The sequence below is a fragment of the Glycine soja genome, chromosome 10 (assembly GCF_004193775.1).
Source record: "Glycine soja cultivar W05 chromosome 10, ASM419377v2, whole genome shotgun sequence".
NCBI classification, from domain to species: Eukaryota; Viridiplantae; Streptophyta; class Magnoliopsida; order Fabales; family Fabaceae; genus Glycine; species Glycine soja.
In genome coordinates this window covers 46,836,832-46,861,858 of record NC_041011.1, presented here as the reverse complement: position 1 = coordinate 46,861,858, position 25,027 = coordinate 46,836,832, and the positions used below count along the sequence as shown (strand labels likewise).

At 34.1% G+C, this 25,027-nt stretch overlaps 1 protein-coding gene across 1 annotated transcript; it reads right to left on the bottom strand.

Moving 5' to 3' along the window:
* Positions 1–1,200: 1,200 nt before the first annotated feature.
* On the bottom strand, positions 1,201–22,601 carry LOC114371129 (protein GIGANTEA-like). The gene is given in 15 exon segments (XM_028328557.1): positions 1,201–1,912; positions 2,492–2,584; positions 4,017–4,235; positions 4,553–4,621; positions 5,263–6,810; positions 6,930–7,139; positions 11,143–11,293; positions 11,384–11,624; positions 12,009–12,064; positions 17,979–18,247; positions 18,431–18,573; positions 18,694–18,748; positions 18,905–18,976; positions 21,509–21,731; positions 22,381–22,601. Coding segments are annotated over 14 exon segments (3,534 nt in total). The 5' UTR covers positions 21,617–21,731; positions 22,381–22,601; the 3' UTR covers positions 1,201–1,612.
* Between the last annotated feature and the right edge of the window lie 2,426 nt (positions 22,602–25,027).

Here is a 25,027-nt window from a genome sequence, read left to right as displayed (position 1 = left end):
TCATTCAATTAATGATATTGTCAATTTATCCTTGATATATCTCAAAAAATCAATGTTGTCCCCCTTTATATAATCTCACCCAAAATAGAAAAAAGATAGAACATAACAATGGATAAGACATGTTGAGTTTTGAAACCAACCTAGGGCCTTGAACTTGACATTGGTTGGAACATAGTTATTCAAGCCATTTAAACCTAGTTCCTTCTTTTTTAATTTTTTAAATGCACTACAATATTCACTTTAGGTTATATTTAACAACACAAGATATTTTAGCTAATTTTAAATTTTTTTTACTTACTAAAAAGTTCATTGTTCATTAAATTAATTATTTTAATAACTTCTCATTAGTTTTTAACGTGCGTTACTCAAAGTAACATTTTTTATGATATTAACTTTTAAATTTTTTTTTATATTTTCTTTTACTTTTATCATTTATATATTTATTTATTTTCCTTATTATCTTTTTAAAATAAAACATAATTTTATTATTTTATTATCATTCTATATTTTTTAACTATTTCAACAGTTATTTTTATCAAAGACTTAAGCTAAAATTTCAATTAATTTTATCCAAGACAGCCTTAATAAATTTGTATAAACTTCAAAAAGGTAAAATATGGTTTCATCCCTCCTTTAATCTTGATTTCTATTTTTAGTTCCTCATAAATTATCCCATTTTATTTTTAATCCTCGGCATTAATTGTGTGACAGACAAAATTTGCGTTTAGAAATTTTCTGTAAGTTTCTAGCAATTTTTATCTGCTGGAAATCTTTCGCAGACTCTATACCGCCAAAAATGTTGCAAAAAAGAAAAAAAATCAAAACCCCAAACACCATTTTTTTTTAAAACCTCCATAAATGTTACAAAAATAAACATTTAGACTAACAGAAAATTTGCATCGGTTTAAACTTAAAACCCACCAAAAACTTAAACACAAAACCTCCACATATGAACAGTAAAAAAATTTCACATGCAATTTATCTTTATCATCATAACTTAACAACTAAAATTAATGTCAGAGACTAAAAACAAAGCGAAACAATTTATAAGGAACTAAAAATAGTAACCTTTTAAGGGGACTAAAAACAGAAATCAAGATTAAACAAGGGAAAAAAACATATTTTACTCACTTTGAAAATAATAAAGAAAAAACACAAATCTCTAGCTAAAAGATGAAAACCAACAACAATCTCACAAAATTAAAAGAGAGAAAAAAGGAAATCCTGCCTGAACATACATTAATCCAAACAATTGGAACTGACTTCCATACAAGCTAAATCAACATAAGCATAACACAAAATGAGACAATGATGGAGAAAAGGACCTGGTTACAGTCGTTTTTCGTTACTGTACAAGTCTGTTCTATCCAGAGCAGAGTCACAAGCAAGTTCAAGGTGAAACTTAATTTAGCTAGAGTACATGCATGATACAAAATGAGCTTTCTATAAACATACTAGAATTATGATTGCAGCTCTTTTTAACAGGACTAGCAGAATTATGCTTATTTGCAAACCCGTTAGTTCCATAAGCATATCAATAACTTCTGTTTTCTTTTTCTTTTTCTATAAGTCTAGCAAAAAATTGTCACAGACTAAGATGGATGATTTCATTTCACATGGAAATAGTACAGCCTAACTCTTTGGCAGCGATATCAAGAAAGTTAATAGACAATCCGTTTGAAAGTCGGCTGTGAGCTTCCCAAGTCAAGCATTTTTCTATGTCAGCTTGCCAGTCAACGGCATCCAAATTGAAGTATTGATAAGAAGGGTTGTGGGTGCCATTTAATCTCCGAGGTTTAGGACTACATCTGATTGAACCAGTATGCAAAATGTCACGAAGAACTGATATACTCAGAGCTCGGACATGTGCACTTGGATGAGAAAGACATCTAATTGTAGCTGAGAGGCGACACTGCATGTGGTATATTCACAACTCAAGCATATCAGTCAATAATTGTATAAAAGTATAGAAACAAAAGAAAAAAAATAGCACATGAATTGCTTTAGTTTTGCACTTGATTGCCCTTTTACTTACATGGGCTAAAATACCCTTTTGGTCCATTTTATTTTTTAGTTTCATTTTGGTATCACAAATTTAAAAAGTTCCACTTTGGTCCCCTAAAGCATCTCTATTAGACCAAGTTGGGCCTTCGGTTAGTTTACTATACTAACTTAGTCAACTTAGTAATATGTGGCAAACTGTACGAGATGCCACATTAGATGGACATTTGCCCATGTCAGCCAAAGTTAACAATGTTAGTGTGATAAACTGACAGAAGGACCGATTTGGCCTAATAAAAACACTTTAAGGACCAAAACACCTTAGGGAACTAAACTGAAACTAAAAAATAAGATGAGATCAAAAGGTTGTTTTAGCTCACAAATATTCACTTGTCTTGAAATCTAGAATTAGATTAACAATGTTTAACCTGCATATTTCATTCACCATAGCCCAGATAAATTACAAGTTCCAATAAGGAAGTTTGTTCACCTTTAAAAGGTTTGAAAGGCCATCTGCCACAGCCAATCCAGATTCTCCAAACTCGAGCACTGGCTGAACTGCTCTAGCTGTTGCTTCCAATAGCTGGCCATTATAAATTATTGAAACATGAATATCAGTAAAGCTTAACTATAAAACAAAATATATGAAACACCAAATCCTCCCTTCACAGTCCCACTAAAGCTGCTCAAAATATCAAGTTTGTTAGTGGTAGAAATTAGAAAATCATGATGTATTGCCTTTTCAAAAAAATAAATAAATTGGAATACCACTATATAATGGGCAAACCCTGGACATTAATGCAAAACACAGTAAAACATTGTTATATCCATAAAATAGAAAATTGGACTGGATCAGCAGGTTTGATTGGAAAACCAGTGAATCAGTTAACTCACTTCAAAAAAACTAAAAAATCAGGAGAGCAAAAGATCAGTGAAAAACTGGTCAAACCAGTCTAAAATCAATGAAAATTGGGAAAAAGATAATTTTGAAAAGAGTTTTTCTTTTAATTTTCTTTTCACTTTTCAATTTTTTTTTATTTGTTCAAAATTATATTTTGAGATTAATAAAGGCCTTCACATAAAGGTCTACATATGTTCTATTATTAACCTTCTACTATTGATTTTTTTATCTTGTTGGGCCTGTATCATGGCCCTTTATGCTTTTTTAAAAATTTACCCATGTATTTTTATGTTAATTTATTACTTAATATATAATATTAAAATTATAATATTGTTGATTTGACCATGGTTTCAACTATGGTTTAGCCAATGAACTTTGGCTCAGTGTCTTCAATTTTTTATTGATGGGTCTTGCTTTTAAAACATTTAAAACATTGATTATGTCTTAACACTCCGCCTCTTAAGTAGATTTAAGGTCTTAATCACGTGCAGCTTGCTACAATGTAATCTATCCTCCTTTAACAACATTTAATATTATTTAGCTTTTACACCTCATTCCTTGCATAACTTGTAGAAATGAGCCAATGCTGAAGTTTCTCAGTGACAATCTTCTTCATTGTGTTTAATCAGCTCATTAAAAATAGAACTAAACACAATATGAACAGCCAGGCTATCACTCTAACTTGTGTATGCTTAGTACTTCTGAAGTTGATTCCAACAAGTGATGCCCACACAAGTTCGCAAGTATTCTTAGCCATAGCATGATAATCTAATTCTACACTTGACTATGCCACTACATTTTGCTTCTTACTCTTCCAAGAAACCAGGTTTCCATGACAAGTTTACAATCCCAAGGTCCTCTCTGTTCTACAGGACCAGCATAGTTACATCTATTAAACCTTCTACCTCACAATGATCATGATCACTATACAATATACCTCATCTAGGACCTCATTTTAGGTTTCCGAAATATGTGAAACGTGAGTGGACTCAGAAAAGACATGATTAACCACACACGCAGAGATTATTGAACACCAATTGATAAACTAATTAAATATAATACGGAACATAGAAATCACACACAATATAACAATACACTTGTTGAAATATACTACCTCCAGCTGTGGTAAAGTGCAAGCTTCTCCATCAACCAGCATCCCATCTGTGGCTCGCAGTAGTAAATCTGATGAACTTGCCACAATTACCAATGATTCTGCAGTCTCATGATTCCTCATAAGTTCCACAATCAATTTTACAATCCGCTGATTGATTCTCCACATCTTCTGACCTGAATCATCATCCTTGGCAATCCAGGGCTGCAATTCCCGCTCCGCCTGACAAGTAAACAAGACCAGGAAAGTGACTAAACATGTGAAATGTGGGAAATAATAATATTTAATAAAAAAATATACAACAGATAAACATTGGATAGATGAGATTTTCAGCATCGGCTATTGAACTTTCTAGACAGTAAAAGCCAATTCTCAGAGGTATTAAAAATGATAATTCATAAATTTTGGAAGTCTGTTTAAGAAATGATATATTTTTTTGGGTAAAAGAAGGAAAGTATCCTTGCTAAACAGAATAGGAGTTCAATGTTAGTTCCGAATGTAATTTTATGAAACCATTCATGATAAGACGAATTTTGGACCTGAAGTACAACTGCTGTAGCTGCTTTTGTTGGTGAGGCTGATACAACGTTGCATAATGCATCAACAACCTACATAACATTAAATCCAAAATAGACAGTAATTAACCTTTTCACTTGAAATAGGGACATAAAAGAAATATTTGGATCCACACAATCACATTGTGTAACTATATCTTATTATGTGTCTCAATAGGGTAACTCTTAGTCAATCTTTACCAATTAAACAAACCAACTAAAATATGAATTCTTCAATACCTATCATTATTTCATTTTACATTCGTAAGTTACAAGTACACCCAATATATCTTGTCTTGGCATGATGCTTCTTCAGTTTAATGTAGATTTTATAATAATCTGCCTTTGATGAGAGCAGCTATTTAGTTATTTTCAAAATAAATAATTTTTAATGCTCATAGTAAGGGATGTTGCTTTCTCTGCTTTTTAAAATTTCAGACCATACAATTTTATTCATATGATGCAGTTTCAGAATTTTGGCTGTCTTTCCTATGTTTCTTGTGCACGCAGGATACACCTATTTATCCTCATCTGCAGTTCTTGCTTTTCAGAACCTAACTTCTATGATTAACAAGAACTAAGCTGTATCACAAGGGAATTTTCTTAAGTTGCATTATAGGTTAAAAACATATATATTCAACCATTGAAAAAAAAAAGATGATAAAGTTGCTGCAATATAACATTTGTGCTTGTACCTGTCTCCAGCCCTGTTGGGCAGAAGTGCTTTCTGCACAAGGTTGTGTTTCAGGAGATGCAATCAGCTTGTGCCATAGCAGTGAAACTACAGAAAAACATAATTCTTGTTTCTCTGCTAGCGTGGATCTTAGAAAAATTTGTCCATTGCAATTCAATCCTATATGCCTGTCCATTGTGAGGAAGTTGGCTAGATCAGACGCATCCAATGAGAAACCTGTGACACCTTTACCCAAGGTATAATCTGATGCACCCTTTGGACATGGGGTTTTGTTAGAATTATGGTCAAGTTTTGATGGGAATGAATCTTCTGAAGGTACAACAGATGTCCGCCCAGCATCAAAACAGCTACTACTTTCACACTGATTCTGCCTTTTAACACCAACACAAACAAGGGAATCCTTCCGAATAGGTGCATGAATTAAGGTTGCTTCTAATGGCTCTGCCTTGTTCACTATAGATGCAACAGCTTTGCTGTGAATATCTATGAGATTATACAATGATGATGCCCTGGAGTGAATTTCATTGTCCCATTTGCAACGAATCAGAACAGACAGAGCATGCATGCAAGCTTTTGACCTTCTAAATAGTTCAGAAACATGGGCAGCAACCATAGCAGCTGCAACTATCTCATTTGAGCTGTAACTCCAAGGGGTTCCAACAGAAGATGGCTTCAATGAAAATAGTGCCTCTAAAATTGCTAAAATTCTGTGAGTATGACGTACTGCTGAATCTAAGCCATTCCGCAACTCATGGGAGGATCCATTTAGTCTAACAGGCTTGGCTATATCTTGCACCTTATTGGAAGCTAAATGATTATTCCCCCGTGAAATCAAAGGGAACAACTGAAGCTCACAGGCAAGGGCACAAACGGCAGCCAGAACATAAGAATCAAATGCTGCAACAGGACCTTGCTTCTTCAATTTCCTATTTTTTGATTCTTTCTGGTTTTCAGATGTTTGTAAGTCCTCAATGATATCCTCAGATGAATAGTTATCTTCACCTCTTGGCCTCTTGCTTCCACTGAATTGAGCTTCATGACTGACGCAGACAGTTAAGACAACAAAAAGTAGGCGTGAAGCAAGCTCTACAGATGCACATGATTCTAAGAAGAGTGAATGAACCATTGTACGAAGTTCTGCCACGGCCAGGTTTTTTGAGGCAGAGCCAAAGCCTATGCCAGCTAGGTATTTTGATTTTCTGTTTTGTTCTCTAGTGGACTCAGGTGGAAATGTCCTCTGAAGAATAGCTTCCACTGTAGCAGCAAATATTTACATAAGACATGCCTCTGATGGGCTTCCACGAGGAAGATATTCCAGGACCTTCAATAGGGGTATGTACAAATTCCATGACAGCACGGGAGGCTGTAGTGGGGTTGCAACTATAATTTCCGGAAGATCAACAGCTGAGGAACTTGTAGGAATCAGGCCATAAGCAGCTTCCCAAATGGTGCAAATTCTCCATTCAACCTCTGGACCATGGGCACAAAGCATTGATGCAATGCCTTGGGCAGTAGCTTCAATAGAGGCTTCAGCTGCAGGAACTTCTATCTGATCAACAACAAATGTTTTAGATCTCAAGTGTACGGAAAGAATCTACATGAGTGACTGTACAAATTAAGAATAACATAAAGAAAATAAAAATGTTAACTGATAAAGGTGAACACAACCTGCTTTTTATAGGAAGAAATATAACCACCCAAAGGTTCATGTTGAACTTCAACTCCGTCAACTTGTCTAAGAGGAGGAAAAAGCAATGCAGGCTGGGAAAGTATACGAAAAAGAAGAGCAGCTGCAGCATCAGCGGCTATACCAGCTCTCATGGACATTGCAGTCCCTATTGCACGCAAGAAATGCAAATGCATCCAATTTCTAGGAAGCTGCAATAACATATAACAAAAAAGAAAAACACATCAGTCAGTTATTGTATGGTTTTAAATCTTTCAAACACATCAGTCAGTTATTGTATGGTTTTAAATCTTTCACAAAGTTTCTTCAGATGAAATACCAAAATGCACAATAGTATGTCGTCCAGTAGCTAGTAATCCCACTGAAATACACATACATAATTGTTATTTTATGTTGCACTTGTTCTGAAGTTGCAAAATAGAATTCCCTCAAATGTTCTCAAGTGGTTATAAAAGTGGTATAACTCCTAAGAGGTACAAAGTCTAGTGCTTTTTGTTAGAGTCATGAAAGCTAAGGACCCAGTTGATATGGCTGAGCATGGACAGGTTCAGCCCGATCATGGGCATAAGTTTTGGCAAGTATATTCTAGACAGGGCAGGAAGGGAATCTATCCTAGACTCATAGTTGGTTATGGGGAGAGAGAACCTATCACGTTGGGAGGAGAATATAGGTAGGTAGTGGCAAGGTAGGAAGGCAGGTCGAGCATTCTGTTATCTCTCTTTTGGCTGTACACAGCGTAGAGGTGCTTTGCACTCTCTGAAGGAGTTGAGCTCTGGGATTACTAGGGGAAAACTTTTGTAGTTTTGTAATCCTTCTCATATATTTAATAGGACCATCACTACCGTACTTTTCTATTTTTAGCCTCTAACACTTTTCTGATTAGTCAGCTAGTGTCCATAAAGTTAGCACGGTATATCAAGTGTCAGCTAGACATTTTAGTTAGCCTCCGCAGCAGCTGTTATTTCTGTTAGAAGTTAGTTAATTATGTACTAAGTGTCTAGCTTGTTGCACAAGCTACATGGAGCTCTATAGCTTTTGGCCTGTAAATTAGAGATCAATTATCTTCATTCTACCAAAACAGTGTCTCAATTATCTTATGTGGGGTACAAGGAGTTCATACAATACAAAGGCATCACAAGCCTCAACTTTAGTCACAGTTGCTCATACTGTTACATCTAAATATTATTATAAGTATATAAAACAAAACCAAAACAAATAATCTTGAGTTTTATACATAAGACTTCCCATTATAATTCATGAGGTTATAAAAATCTGTTTAGCCAAACAATATTTTTAAAATATTTTCACTAACATTTTCTTAATTCAAAGTGAAAAATTCAGGAAAACTAGTAGATTCATCAACTATTAAGAAATAAAAAGGTGAAAGAAAATCTAGAGGAAAACCAAATATTCAACAATGTAAATGAACGAATGCACAACCTGAGTCAAGCACAATGTTAACTCTTGAATATAAATTTGGGTTTTGAATGATTTCCACAACATTTTTCACTTATTGACGATGTCTAATTTAATTTCATAACAGAGAAATTGTTAGGAACCAAGAATTGAAATGAGCAAGAAAATAAAAGATTTTATTGACTAGTAAGAAAAGAACAGAAAATAGGAGAGAAAACTCTCCTCCAAGGATTTTTCCTTCACAAAGAGCTAATGCTCAATCTACAAATGATAAGATCTCCCTCTCTCCTATCCTTCTTCCTCTATTTATATCTAATAAGTCCCTCTAACTAACTAACTAACTCACTAGTAGTCTAACTATATTAACTAACTCTTCCTTCTCCATATATCCTAACAATACACCCCTCCTAAAAATCAATCTTGTCCTCAAGGTTGGAATCTGAAAACTGGAATTTCACACTGAAACTTCCTAAAGTTTTGTCTGATTGCTGGAAGACAACTGCACCCCTTGTAGCTCAATTAGGAACAACCCACTACCCCTGCATGCAAACTGAGGTCTAGTAGCTTCAGTGGTGGGAGGGACAAGGGTCGACTCCATATAACTTTAATCAGCTTGACTGGCTCATTACATTCCTTTTGCCTTAACTCCATGGCTAAGCTGTCAGCCATAGATGCAACAAAATTTAATGCTAAAGGCTCACCCAACAAGTTGACATTCAAGGATTCCAGCACCATTGTTGTTCCAACCACCTTCATGAATGATTTTTGTTTCACCATAACAATCTTTTTATGGAAATCTGAATCTTGAAAACAATGTGGCTTGGTTGAATCACCAGCTTCGACTTCCTTCTTGATCAAATCTGTAATTGGGTTATCAAGAAAATCGTCTTTGCAGCCCACATTCGTCACTCCGCTTTTCTTGTGCTTCTCCCTCTTTATCGATGGATCAACTTCTTCCTCCATAACCTTTTCAATCTTTTTTTCTCTTGCTAACTTTGCTTCATCATTTTTTGTTTCTTCTCCACCACAAAGGGTGTGGTTCTTGATTACTGAACCTTCTTTACTTCTGTTTTCTGATTTCAAGAACTGCAATGGGTCATTGTCACACTCAAAACTGCTACCCCCTTCAAATCAGTTCCCCCTTCTATGCTTCTATCAAAGCTGGGTAGTTCCACCTTTCTTGCCCAAGAACTAGCCTTTGCTTCACTGAATTCTGACCCACTTCCCTCCATGCTATTTTTGTCTTGTTGGGAGGCATGGGAATCAACTTCTTCATTCAATATCTTGCACAACATGTGTTTCCGCTCTGAAATGTTGATCCTCCCTTCCAAGAACTCTGTGGAAGTCTCCCATTTTTTGATGTGGGTTTTTGTCTCAGTTGGCTTTTCTTGCTTCAAGATACTCAATCTTTCAAAGATGTGGTTACCATGGTGATCTCTGAATCTTTTGATCAAAGCTGTGGAAAATGACTCCCAATTTGAATCTGGGTTGTTTTGGCTCCAAATGTAGAACCAATGTGTTGCAGCACCCTCCATGCTCATGAATGCATATTGCAGCTTATGGAATGAAGGAATTTCTTGTACCTCAGAATTTTCCAGCCCTAGCAATCCAACCAATTGGGTTTGTCCCCATGAATGCTGGCAGTTTCACCTTCTTAGCCCAAATTTGCGCTTCCTCCATCTCTATCACTAGCTTCCCCTCAAAGATCCGGCAGGTCGGACCAATTTTGTTAGGAACCAAGAATTGCAATGAGGAAGAAAATAAATGAATTTATTAACTAGTAAGAAAAGAACAGAAAATAGGAGAGAAAACTCTCCTCCAAGGGTTTTCCCTTCACAAAGGATTTCTCCTTTCACAAAGAGCTAATCTACAAATGATAAGATCCCCCTCTCTCCTATCATTTTTCCTCTATTTATATCTAATAAACCCCTCTAACTAACTAACTAGCTAACTAACTAACTCATTAGTAGTCTAACTATATTAACTAACTATTCCTTCTCCTTAAAAATTCATAATAAAGTCTTCAATTTTTGACTCCTCTAAAATTAGCAATAATAAAATGAGTATTTTTAGTTGCTGATAAGAAAATCGACAAATAATATTTTGATGCATTAATATATATTTTTTATGCATGTGCATGTAATATCAACAATTAATCTTTTTATTAATGACTGGAATTATTTACTTTACCTTCTAAAGTTGATTATTAATTTACTTTAGAGTAGTCAAATTTTAAAATTCTACACCAATAGAATTAATTTTTACGAAATTCATAATTGAATAAAAAAACAAATTAGGTTATATTTTTTATCTTTTAATACAAAGATGAAAAATTTATGAGTCAAAATATTTTTAAGAAAATCTTAGCAACTTTTGGCAAAAGACTGAAATATTCATTTTCAGGATGGCTTTTAGAAGAAAATTTACGTAGTTTTTTTGTATTTGTAAAAAAATTATAACTTCTTATCGGCCATTTTTAACTTGTGAAACAAATTTTTAAAATTATTTTTTTAAACTTATTTTAATAATATGTTGCAGTTACATATGAAAATATGAATATGAAAGATATACGTTTTTTTCACCGAACGAAAGATAAACGTTACGAGAACTTTATAATATATATATATATATATATATATATATATATATATATATATATATATATATATATATATTCACTTTTCATTTTTTTATTGAAGACGTTAAAGTGAATCTATCAATTTTTATTCATATGAAAACCATAATAATGAAAAGGCAGGAAAGGCACATTATGCTTACCCTTATGCCAGATGCATAATCTTCAGCAGCTCGAAGAAGCTCCACAAGCTGCACAGCAGCGTCAAGTGCATCTGGAGCCCATGATGGGGGTGCTTCTAGAAGTCCAAGAAGAAGTCTTTGTGTAGCACTTGGAGTAGCAATTGCATAATATCTGCAAAGGTTAGGTGTATATATATTTTCTCAGGCAGATGAACTCTATGAACAACTAAAAAACAAGATAAGGTATTAAGTTCAAAATAACCTATGAAATAAACGAGCATATGGTTCCAGAGCTGGTAATCCAGCAACAAGATGCTCATCCAGAGCTGTCGTTGGAGGAGGAAGCAAAAGAGCAGGGACAGCAGCTGCTGTTAAAGTAGCAGTCTCATTGCGAGCAACTTCATCATCACAAACACTTAATATAACACCAGCACCATTGGCAACAGCCCATCTTGGAGTTGAAGGCACAAGTTGAGGATGCTTCCCAGAACCACGGGAAGAAGCTAAGGTAAAAAAAAAAAAAAGAAGAAGTCATTTCCTTATCATATTTCGAACATAAACATTAGTGTCAATATGATAGTAAAAAATGATATTCTTGTTTAATAAAATTCATTGATGAATATAGCTGTTCAATGAAAAACAAAATTAATTCCTAGTCTCCTCCCAGTGCATTGAGGATGTTATGTCACAGAAAACTTGTGTTAAGTAACATATGGTGTAAACATAAACTCAAGCTCATGTGAACATACAACTTAACAAAACTCTCTACTTTCTGAAGAAATGTCCCAAATATTTTGATATAACTGTTAACAAAATATTGTGGTCAAACATCAATTTAAAAAAATAAAGAGCAGCGTTCTGTATTAAGTTATCATAATTTAATGTACCGGTTGATGGAGGCTTGAGTTCTCCTGCAGCATATTTCCCCATAACACCACTGCACCTGTTAACATACAGCAAATCATCGACTTAAGCAAAAATATACTCAGCGCTCAAGGCATAACAAGATAATTTAAAACATTATACTATGATAAACGGGAGAGTAAAATCAAGTAAGCTGTTTCTTTAATCAAGATAAAGGAAGAGAGACTATAAACCATACTAGTTGTTCTAATTTACACTACTGAGAAAAATATGAAATTATGTATTCCTGAACTTAGTTATGTGGTATACCAACAAAGGTAACCCTAATGAACATGAATTCAGATGCTTCCTATAACACTGTTTTGAAAGATGATTATTTAGTTCAATCCATATATTTCATTAAACAATCAGGAAAAGCTGCCAACAAGCTTGTAGCTCAACTGGCACCTACTTGATCTTTTTAGACTTAAGAGTGGTATGTAACTATTGACAGATGAGAGAAACGAGAGACATATGAAATCCATGTGTTTAAAGTTTAAACTACACATATTCCAACTGAATTATATAAACTAAAGCAGTGTTATAAAACCCGGACCAGTTATCGACTCAGCTGAAGTAGTAAGTTATTGGGTAACCATATTGGTGAGTCATGGCTGCATTGTGTGTGCTTGTAGTGATATATAAGGACATTGTTAGGATCCAATTGCAAGTTATGAGACTTGGAGTCCTACATTGAAAGTATGGGATTCTAGTGTGAGGTTTATAAGGCCTTGGGCTCTCCAACTACAACAGCTAATTTTTGTGGTGTGATTCTCCAAAAGGTTCTGGTCAATTAGTGTCAGAACCTTCCGCCATGTTCCTCAACTACAAACGAGCGGTGTGGGTGGTGGCATTGGCATTACAGTGTTCGCCAGGCTTAGTATCCTATATCTCAAATTGTTGTGTATTGAACATATTTCTGCACAACTTTAGAATTCTGTTTCAGCTATTGATTCTATCAGAATTTCCAAAACAGTCCAAGATGCCTTGAGGATGAAAATTGGGTCTGAACCATGAATGAAGAGATGAAAGCAATGGAGAGAAATAAGACTTGGGAGATAGTTGATAAACTGAGTGACAAAAGGACAATGATACAGATGGATGTACAAAACAAACTATGAGAAGACCTTTGCTCTGGTAGCAAAGATGAATATCAGGAAGGATTATTCTCTCATTGGTAGCTCACTTGGATGAGACTTACAACAGTTTGAAGTAAAAAATGCATTTCTACATGGAGACCTATAGGAGGTGTATATGGAGATTCCACCAATGTATGACTTCACTAATGGATTATGGAGGAAATATGGGCTTAAATAGTCTTTGCATGCTTGGTTTGGGATGTTTACCCAAGCTATGCTCTCTTTGGGGTATAAGTAGAGTCAAGGTGACCACACTCTATAAAGCATTTTCAGACAGGTAAATTGGCAATCCTTTTGGTCTAAGTAGATGATATGTTTGTTGCAGGAAATGATGAAGTTGAAAACAAATCCTAAGGGAAAGGTTGACAACTCAATTTGAAATGAAGCAACTAGGAAAGCTGAAAAAAATCCTGAAAATAGAAGTTGCCTGCTCCAAAAAAGGCATCGTTATCTCTCAAAGAAAATATGCCATTGATCTTCTTAGAGAGACAAGCAAATTGGGTCGTAAAACATATGGAGAGCTCATCAAGCAAAATCATTGGATAGGAATGGGAGAGCTCAAATAGGCTTGATATCAAAGACTGATAGGGAAAACTTATTTATCTAGCCCACACTAGACCAGATATTGTTTTTGCAATAATTATGATCAGGCAACTGTTCATGCACGGTCTATGTGAAAGACATCTACAAATTAGATTATTTAGTATTTGAAGGCAAGTCCAGGAAGAGAACTTCTCTTCAATATGAGCGAAAAGTTATCCAAGGAAGTATATGCAGACTTATATAGTGGTTGATTGTTGATAGAAGATCTGCCTCAAGATATCGCGTGTTCTTGGGTGGAAACTTGATTGCTTGAAGGAGTAAAAAGCTAAATGAGATTACAAGGTTGAGTGCAAACAAAGAGTTTTGAGCAATGGCTCAAAAAATTTATGAGGTGTTGTGGATTATAAAAGTGTTTAGTGTAATTGTGTCTTAGATTACCACATCTGATCCTTATTTATAATAGAGAAACAGAATCAGTAATGATTACATGATCAATTAATTACTGATTATTAGGGAATACAATCACTGATTTCGATCATGTGTACAAGATAACGTACAGATGAAATGTAATCTAACACTCCCCCTCAAGCTGGAGCATATATGTGACATGAACCAAGCTTGTTACAAATATGGTAAACCCAATAGAAACAGAAGATGGTTCCAATCATGTGGTTGCACTGGATAAACATGGCTCGGCAGCAGCCAGCGAAGGCCCGTCGTGGCAATGGGTATTGTTCACCCGTGAATAATAAGAAAAGCAGCGAAGGCTGGAGTTCACAATAGTGGTGGCGAGTACTGTGCACCCGTGAAGAACAACATGTCCAGAGGTGGAAAGAAAAAAAGGAAAGGTCGAGGCAACAATTACGAAACATCCCGAAGAGGACTAGGCTTTGTGCACCTCAATCTGGCAAGCCTGGCACTGAAAACGATGGCTGGATTCCCTGCTATGCGCTGGGAACAGGGGTTGTTTGACTGCTGTTTGGCACAGCAAAAGGAAGTGCATGAGAGTGTGTCGGTGGTTCTTTCAAGACGCTGTCAATGGCGCGGGGTAGATCGGCAGAAGGTGGTTCAGATACGCGGGTTGTTTGGCCAGAAAGGTCGTTGGAGCACCAGCAGCAGCCGCCGACAGTCACCAGAAAACCTTAAACAGGTCACTTGAAAGAGACAGCGAGCGGAGGGCCCACCGAGGACAGTGAGTCCCCGGTGAGACACGATAGTCGTGAAATCTCAACCAAGAATCAGTAATTGATTACACAGTTAATCAATTGTTGATTATTAGGAAATACAATCACTGATTTCTATCAACTAATAACTACAAGATAACGCACATATAAATGTGATTTCACATGCAGATGTTGTCATGGCACAATATTCAGCTTTGGTGCTGGATTTAGCAAAACTGTATTTTGCTTCTCCATGAGATCAACTTCCCCCCAAGAAGTACAAAATAACCAGAGGTAGACCTCCTGTCTGATGGTGATCCTGTCCAATCAACAAGACAGTAACCAACAATCTTGGCATTGCCTTCATCTTCATATAGGAGTCCACAACCTGGTGCATTCTTGATGTATCTAAGAATGTGCATGATAGCATCCCAATGGCTATTACAAGGGGCATTAAGGAATTGACTTACCACACTTACTGCAAAGGTGATGTCTGGCCTGGTGAAAGGAAGGCAATTGAATCTACCAAACATGGACCCACAGTTAGACAGGACAACCCAAGTACTGTAGTTTGCTGTCCCGATCAGTTTCTCGCATGAGATCAGCAGAATGGTGGTAAAAGTCATGGCAAAGGCTGAATTGGAAATGGAACCATCAGAAGCCATGAAAACAGAAGCCAAACAGCACAAGGGAGGGTCGTTAGAAGAGGGTGTTGCCCACCTATTAGGTGAAAGCGCATGAATCTGACATGTCGGAGAAGGGCAATGCATGTGGGCGCATGCATCGCGTATGAACAAACATTCACAGTTTCCCTTTTTACAATAAATCTAATCATATCATATATTTAACAAAATCAAAACTCCCACCTTAATTCAAGAAGCTTTAACGGATGAGAACTAGGTTTGGGACATGAATAAAGAAATGACGACATTATAAGAAAAAAAATTACTTGACCTGTTATAGATTGTAGACAAGTCAAAAGATTAGAAGGCAGACGGTTACAGGTGAATATACACTGAAATATAATTTTTTTTTATCAGCCACTGAAATATAAATTTGATGGCACCCTACATTGGTATAAGACGAGATTAGTTGCAAAGGGCCCAGAGATATGGGATTGATTAGGAAGAGACGTTTCCCTTAATAGCAAATATGAATACAATGAGAATTATCCTTTTACTAGTTGCTCACTTTGGCTGGGACCTACAACAACTCAATGATAAAAATGTTTTACTTCATGGAGACCTGGAAAGTGAACTGTATACGGAAATTCCTCTAGGATTTGATTCTTATAATTTTTTTTTTTGATCGGCAAAATTATATGTGTTATTAATAAAGGAGAGTACCAGGATTTGATTCTTATAATGAAAAGAATAAAGTGTGTGTAGGCTTAAGAAGACACTGTATGGCCACAAACAATCTCCTCGAGCATGGTTTGGAAGATTCACCAAAGATATGATATCCCTAGAGTACAGACAATGTCAACGGGATCGTACCCTTTTTCATTAAGCATTACTCCCATGATGGCAAACTCACACTCCTAGTCTATGTGGATGACATGGTCATTGCATGTAATAATGAGACTAAAAAGAATGTTCTGAGGGAAAAATTGGCAACCTAGTTTGATATGAAGCAGTTTTCCCATGTACTTTCTTGGGATAGAGGTTGCCTATTCCAAACAAGGTATTTTTATCTCCCAAAGAATGCATGTACTAGATATTTAAAAAAAAAAACAAACAAACAAATTAGGGTGTAAACATCTAGAGTTCAAATTGAACCACAAGATTGGAAGTGAGGAGAAAAGATCAACAGTAGAGAATGTTAGATGAGCCTACTAGAATAGGCAAGAACTAAGATGGGCTATAGGCTTTGATACCATGTTAGATTTCAACTTAAAACCAATTGACTCTAAGTGAAGTTGTCCAACAGATATATAAGTTGTACCCCAAGAATTGAGACAAGTGATGTGGGACTTTCTAACAGAGAAGTCTCAATACCAAAGATTGGTGGGAAATCTCATCTATTTATACCAAACTAGACCAAACATTGCTTCTGTTGTAAGTGTAGGAAGTCAATTCATGCATGATCCCCAAAAGATACACTTGTCGGCATTAAATAAAATCCTCCAATATTTGAAGGCAAGTACAGGAAAAGGATTGTTATTCAAAAGAGAATGTACATTATCCATGGAAGTATATATAGATGCAGACTATGCCGGTCAATTGTTGATAGAAGATCCACCTCAGAGTACTACATGTTTATGGGAGGAAATCTGGTGACATGGAGGAATAAAAAATAAAATGCAGTAGCTCGATCTAATGCAAAAGCGGAGTTTCGAACTATGGCACATAATATCTATGAAGTGTTATGGATGAAGGTCATTCTTGATGACCTCAAGATAAAGTATGAAGACCCTAAAAGGTTGTTTTGTGATAATCCGGCTATTAGCATTGCCCACAATCCCATACAACTACAACATGACAAAACCAAGCATATAGAGATTGACAAGCACTTTATCAAGGAAAAGTTGGCAACTATCTTATAGCCACAGCCTACATCCCTTCATGGCTTCAATTGGCAAATGTATCCACCAAGGGACTCCCTACAGCAAGATTCCATGAACTTACTAGTAAGTTGGGAATAATTGATATTCATTTACCAACTTGAGAGGGAGTGTAGTAAATATCTTTGATATTATCTCGATAGGCAAATATATATTTGTCTTACTTTCCTTTTTATGTTAATTTCCCTATTTCCTTTAATAGGATTAGCCATTTAGACTATAAAAAAGGATTAGAGCTTGTATTAGAAACACACAAAAATATATTCAGTTCTTCCTTTTTATTTCAAGTGGTACTGACGAAACTTGAAACAATAATAAACCATGGTTTGAAAGTGAACCAAACCATGATGGATGTCTTAGTTTGTTTTTGAAATTATGAACCATGAAAAATGGTTGAGTCTGGGGTCAAACCTTAAAGTGAACCAAACTGAACCTCGACACCCTTAGGACTTGCAAGCAAAGTTAAAACATACATGCATACATGATTAACTACTTCTGGCCAAATAAATAGAGCTAAATTATCTATTACTTTTAAGAAATACTCACCATCGGAAATAGTCACTTCGAATACCTACTGGTGAAGCCAACAAAATATCAGTAATCCAGGGGGACAACGGCCTTATAGGTTTCTTCTCATGCTGTGTCAAAGAATTATGCCCAGATTTCCCAGGTTCACTAGTTGTGGCATGACTGCCACTAGTGCTTCTTTCGGTTTCACCAGATTGTCTTTCTGTTTTGTAAATAGGGCGATTGTAATGAGTTAAAATGCGCAAAATTTCACCACATGCTAGAGCCCATTCCTCCGAGTATTCATTCTGCAAAATTATACACATAAGAAATGAAAATAATAGAGAACCCCTTTGTAGATACTGAAACTGAATAATTGCTATATTAAATCAGTATAGAAACTGAAAGAAGAAAGCAAGAGACATTTTAGCTATGAAATTGAATTATATATGAATAAAATCAAAATATCGGGCAGGGAATTATAATTATACCTCAATTTTTGGGCAGACTGAAGATATGAAAGAAGCAAATGGAGGACTAGCCTTATCATAGACTAGTGTACCATCAATAATACATGAAATAATTGGAAGCACAACTGCATGCCCATGCTCTGGATGATGAAGGACAAATGTCGCTAGATTTACATGTGAAAACATAAAGAAGTTATTACAAATAAAATAGAAATAAATCATGGTAACCATATTTATGTTGAGTCAATCATAAGTTAAACTGACATGGGATAGAGCATAAATACCCAAAACATCATCAAAGAGAAGAATATCCTTGGATGGATAATGGTTACGGATCAACTGTCAAAATAATATTGAACAGTGAGTGGCATTTGATAAAAACTCTTAGCCTTCTCTTGCAAAAATTAATACAAAAAAAATTGAATTTGTGAAATAATTATATTTCTATTCGAGTTCACAAGATTTGTCAGTAAATATGGGTGCATTTTATCATACCTCAGCAATATCATCAGCAAATTGTTCTGATGTAAACTGAATGAAGTACTCAACATATGCAGCAATTTGATCCTAGGGAAAGCATAAGTAATATGAGAAAAAACAGCAAAATGGAACAATAAATCAATAATGAGCTTCTGATACAGCAGAAGACGTGAAAATGTTTACATATAGATTGAGAAGCAATTATTTACAGCATTACGATTCACTAAAGACTGTTTTAAAAATAAAATAAAAATAAAAAAAATCACCAAAAGACTGCTGCTTTCTTGCCAGTACAATAAGATTGAAGAGTTTCCAATTTCTTACATGTAAGATTAAATACAAACTTTAAGAGATAATATTGAAAAAACAACCCACTTAATATGGTTATGGGGGAAACTTGTCTGAAACTACATTGAGAAAAGATTACAAAACAATTGATTATATCATCCCATTTCAGAGAATTTTTCATCAATAGAAGATATGGTATCCTCAAAAGAGAAATTCAAAAAAAAAAAAAAAGACTTGCACATAAAGTGAACAAAGCTCTCCAGCCTATCAGCAAAGAGACCCCCTCAAAAATAGAGATTAGTTGAGCTAGCAAAAAGATCATTTAATTCCATAAAATAATGCAACTGGAAACAAAATTATCCTTAAAAATTCTGGCACTTTTGTCCAACCATAAACACTTTGGATTCCAGTGTAGAATCTTGTCTCCCTTAATAATTACTCCCCCCAAAACATTTGAAATGACATACAAGAAAGTTTTCCAAATTCTCAAGATATCTAACAGTCACCAAAAATACCAGAGAATCACAAATATCTAACAGCTAGACTGTGTTAAATACAAATAGCTGCTAGTTTCATGCTAAGGCTAAAGTACAAAGATGCATCCCTCCATATCATCCCAGTTATGAACCAACTATCTCAACAACTTAAGTTCTTAGGTAAAGGCACGTGAATGGTTTTATATTGTATCTCCAATACATTCCCCTCACACAAGTGCCCTTTGTGTTTAAAGCTTGGATAATGCATGGACCCACCTAAATTGTGCTGAAATTAAACTTTTTCATTAGGATAATGGGAGCAGCAAGGATCAAACTATAGACCAGTTGTTCATAAAGATTCCAATATCATGTAAAGCTTAAGTTGTTCAGTAAAGTCACATGAAAGTTTTATACTGCAACCTTAACAATTTCATTTTCAATCTGTTAAAAAATCCTTAACTAATCTTTTGGAGAGGTAAAAAGTTGCTAATCATTTTGTTGCTATATGAATTTGTGGCTATGGAAAGGTTCCATCCCAAAGGCTATGGACGAGCATACTTGAAAAAAATCACCATGAGTTGAGCAGACATTTTATGACCAAAGAAGAAAATGCAGACTTATGCAGAGTCAAAATGCACCAAAAGCGCAAGACTCAGACCCTCTAAAACCTTGTTAATCTGCTGCCTCTTTCATTTATCATCATTGCCATAGCCAATGTCACCCTAAATTAATAATTAATTAAGGATCAAATGAATCAATAATTAAAAAGGTACAATAACATTATGTACACGCACATGCATTAGTCCAAACAATAACACTATGATACCTTCACTCAATTTTTTCAACAAAATATCAGAAATATGAAGAGGAAAAAAAAGAAATTTGGAAAATACTCAGGAAAGATCCAGAAAATTTCATTAGATTGAATACACCCAATGCCCATACTTTTTTCAAATGCAATCAATTTAATGATATAAAAAATTTGGATGAATATTTTCTACAACATGAAAGAATCCAAATATGTAGCCCAACAAATTTATATATTATATACTCTTACAAGGACATTGCAACAGCCAATGGTGCCACATATTGAGCTTAACAAACTTCAAAATCAGCATAGGAAAAATAAAGTAGTTTTTCATCCTAATTATTAATGAAAATATTGCACCTCTACTTCTGCATTCATACACACATAAATTAATTTAAAGCATAGAAAAAGGTGCCCATCACCCAAAATGGTAATACTACAAGAAAAACAAATGAAACAATTTCCAAAACAAAACTAGCCTAAAAAAATGTCCTTTTGATTGTATCACATCAGAATATGTAATTTATGCTTCAAAATTTCCAACTTTTTAAAAACATATGTATGTAATATGTGCTCGACCTCATCATCTTCAAGCCTCAAACATGTTGGCTAATGATTTTTTCTATCCTATGCACCAAGAACCAAATAGGTCAAGGGGCATTAAACACACTCCTAAATGCTTTCAATTACTTATAAAAGCAAGCACTAAATAATTTTTGTGTTACTAGTATAATAAATACTTTCCTTTTTCAATAAAATTTTTCCATTTTTGTCCCCTTAACATATACATCAAGTGCACAGGATAGAAAGATCACATATAGATTCTATTATATCCATAGAGAATTTCCATTTCTTAACTGATGAAGTTTTAAAAGCTTTACTCCAAACATTGAAACTTTAGGCAAAACAATATTATTATTATCATTATTCTTATTATTATCCAAATAATAATGCAACTGACATTCAATGCACTGAAGTTAAAGTTTATTTTGAGATAAGAACATTACAGAAAAGGATTGGGAGGAGGAATCAAGATTGAAATGGCACCTTTCTTTGTTGACCATCTGGTGGGGGAGGCCAGAACAATGAGGAGTACTGAAGACGGTCAATCCACCTTTCACTGGAAGCAGCCATCGAAGACGAAGATGACGACATCTATTTACTTTCAAGGTATTGTTTCCTTCTGCCTCTGAGAATCAAAAGCAGTTATCCAACTTCCAGCCAAAACATGCTACCAATCAAGAATTAAAATATCATAATTCACCATTCCCTGTTCACCATGGCCAGATATTTTTTTTTTTTACCTTAGTAACCAATCCATCACTAACAATTAATCATCCACCAAATCATGTATCAGAAGAAGCTTTGTTTTTGACAGAAAGCAAGTTCAAAAGATGTCAACCAAATGCATCTCGAGAAAATTATAGATATTTACCACAACAACTAGTTGCCCTCCTATGCAGCTTCAATCTATGTACTTTTCAAATTTATTGGTTATCTTTAAGCTTCTTTTCTCTCTAAAACCGCTAAAAAATAATCAAAATTGTTTTCTAAATAATGAAATATCAGAACACAGATAAATCTGAAACAGAATCCTGCCAAACAGAGCAAAGGAGAATTTGTAGTGATAATGAGAATTTGTAGGAGAAATATTGAATTTCTCTCAAGGCCAAAGAGGTCAGCTAAGATTCAAAAGCTAATACAAATTAAAAAAATAAATAATAAATATAGTTACAATAAGTAAAAAAAAAAAAAAGCAAGCCCCTCAAATATCTAACAACTCAGATTCACCATATAAAGAGACAATCAAATCCAGTTCGGAAATTAACACAAACAGCAACAACAAAACCTAAAAATATATATTTTTTATTGATTAATTATCAATTTATTAATTAAGAAAATTCAGGAAAAAAATGTACCTGAATCCTTGTGTGTAGAGGCGATTTTAGTTAGAAAGAAAAAAATTGTGATTCAGAGGGTGAAAAAAATGGGAAATTTTGGTGATTTGTGGAAAAATATTTAAGAGGTGGTGGTTAATGGTTATGGTGGGATAGATAGATAGTGAGAGAGAGAGAGAGAGAGAGAGGCAAAACTGCAGAAACAAACTAGAGAAGAGAACACAACTGGGAGAGAGAAAGAAAGAGAAGATCTTTAGCAGCTCTGAGAAGCCTAGATTGATTGAATACGTGGCAATGATATTTTCCTCTCACCTCCTGAGTCCTACCCCGTGTCACGTCATGCTACTCTTACACATATGTATGTATGTTCATGTCCATCCATCTTTATCATGGACATGGATGCCCATCCATCGTCATTACACATATATTCTACTGCAGTCACCTTATTTGTAATTCTAACTGTATTATTACATATGTATTTAACGTTAAGGTTGAAATATCTTTTTGATTTTTATGATTTAATTTTTTTATCCTTATAAATTAATTTTTTTTTATTTTTAGAATTTATAAATTATGTTTATTTTATTTTTTATTTTTATAATACTTTAAATAAATTATTTTTTACGGTTGAAAACGTTATCTAAAATATTTTAAGAATTAAAAATAAAAAAATTAAATTACAAGAACTGAAAAATACTTCAATCTATATTTAATTTAATTTTATACTATCTTTGTTTCTCGCTCATTAAGACACATGATAAAGTGACACAACATTATTAATAAATAAATATATTTTTACTCCATAAAGTTTGCACTTTTCAAAATTTTCAATTTTGGTTCTATAATTTTTTTATTTTAATTTGTATAAGTTTGTATTTTTTTAAAATTTTGGTTCCTTGGTGTTTTTTGTTGATTTTAAATCATTTAAGTTTGTGTTTTTTAAATTTTAGTTCCTTTAAATTTTATTTTTTTATTTTTCATTCTCGTAAGTTCATATTTTTTGTCCAATAAAAAAACTACAAATCTAAATAATTAAAAAAGCTTAAATGAACAAAAATTAACAAAGAATCAACTTACGTAGACTACAAAATCAAAAAAATGTATGACGATAGAAATTAGAAAAAATATATATATTTTAAAATATTTAACTATACTTATTAAATTAAAACCAACTATTTAAATTATGTGTTTAATTAAAACTTTCGTAATGGAACCTTTAAATTGAATTAAATACATTAAATTTATAATTAACTATGTAATTTAAACTGACAAATTTTTATCTAATGATTAGATGTGGTTTTACATGTTTAATGTTGAGTTTGATTTAGTTTCTCTCCTGTTATTGAGCTTCAATGGAAGTAGGAATTGGATATTTGTCAAGCCACTTCAATACTCAAGTTAATAAGAAACTTAAGAGAGTAATAGTTAATGTAACAAATAGGTACCTAAGACGGTGAAAAACATCATGAAGAGTATTTATGTTGTAGTGTTGTTGTTTTAACGTTAAAAAATGTTAATTAATGAGACGGTTTCATGTGATGGAATCCATCCCAATTCATTTATAATTTTGAATCGCGGATGGAAGTTGCACAAATTACAAAAGTGCCCTCGGCGTGATGAGTTGGTTGAATTTTATATTGAGTGAGTTGTTGGAAAGTTAGAATAATTGGTCAATAAAATACTAGTGGGTGGCTTTAGCTTGGTGTCAAGTGTGCACTGTGCTAGATATTTGCGTCCAGGGTGTGGTACTAAGGTCACCTTCCTACTTGTTAGGCCATTTTTCACCCTTGGATTATGTGGTGATCATCCCATTTTATTATGATTCCTCATCTTATACTCGTGGTCGTGCTGCTAGATGCGTCGCGTCTTACACAAGTTTTGTTTTTCATTAAGAAACAAAATTAGTCCAACTTCATCTTTAGAAGGAGAATAGATAAAGTATGTGTTTAGGCGAATCTAAAATTGATTTGAAGGAAATTAATTTTAATTAAAATTTAATTTGAAAGCATTTGGTTTGTATTTAGATGTTGTTTTCCTAATAGAAATTTAGTAACAAAATTCAATATAATTTTTTTATCAAATGCAAAACATATTATCTAAAGTTATTCCACTTCATAGTCAATTCTAAATTTATAATTAAATCTTTAACATAAGCCCACACGTATAAACATGCAGTGATTGCTCCAATACAAATTTAGCATCTTTGAAAAATAGGAATGAAAACCGAAACATATTATTCACAGTATTCAAATCCTTACCTCACGTGGTCGGGGACTCTATCTCAAGAGCAACGTTAGGTGGCAAAAGTTATTGTTCATCCACACTCTTATACAATGTTGACATTGATCCCTTTGCCACCACCCATCCATCTTGATTTGTTGTTAGGATTGTGTTTTAATTAGTTATTCGTTTCAAATTTACCCAGTGAAGAAAAAGAGCATTTCATTTAGGTTTTGGATTTGCTTAAGGTGAGGGGAATTTGGATTTTTTTTCATGGTCCAGTGCCTACCTTCATAATAATAATAATAATTTTGTAACTAAATCGCACATAGGATTTAAGAAACATATCTCATAATCATTCAAGTAAGTATGTGTAATTTGTTCATCCTTAAGTTAAATGTTGGGTTATATATCCTTAACTGTATCAGATTGGATCTCAATGTTTTAA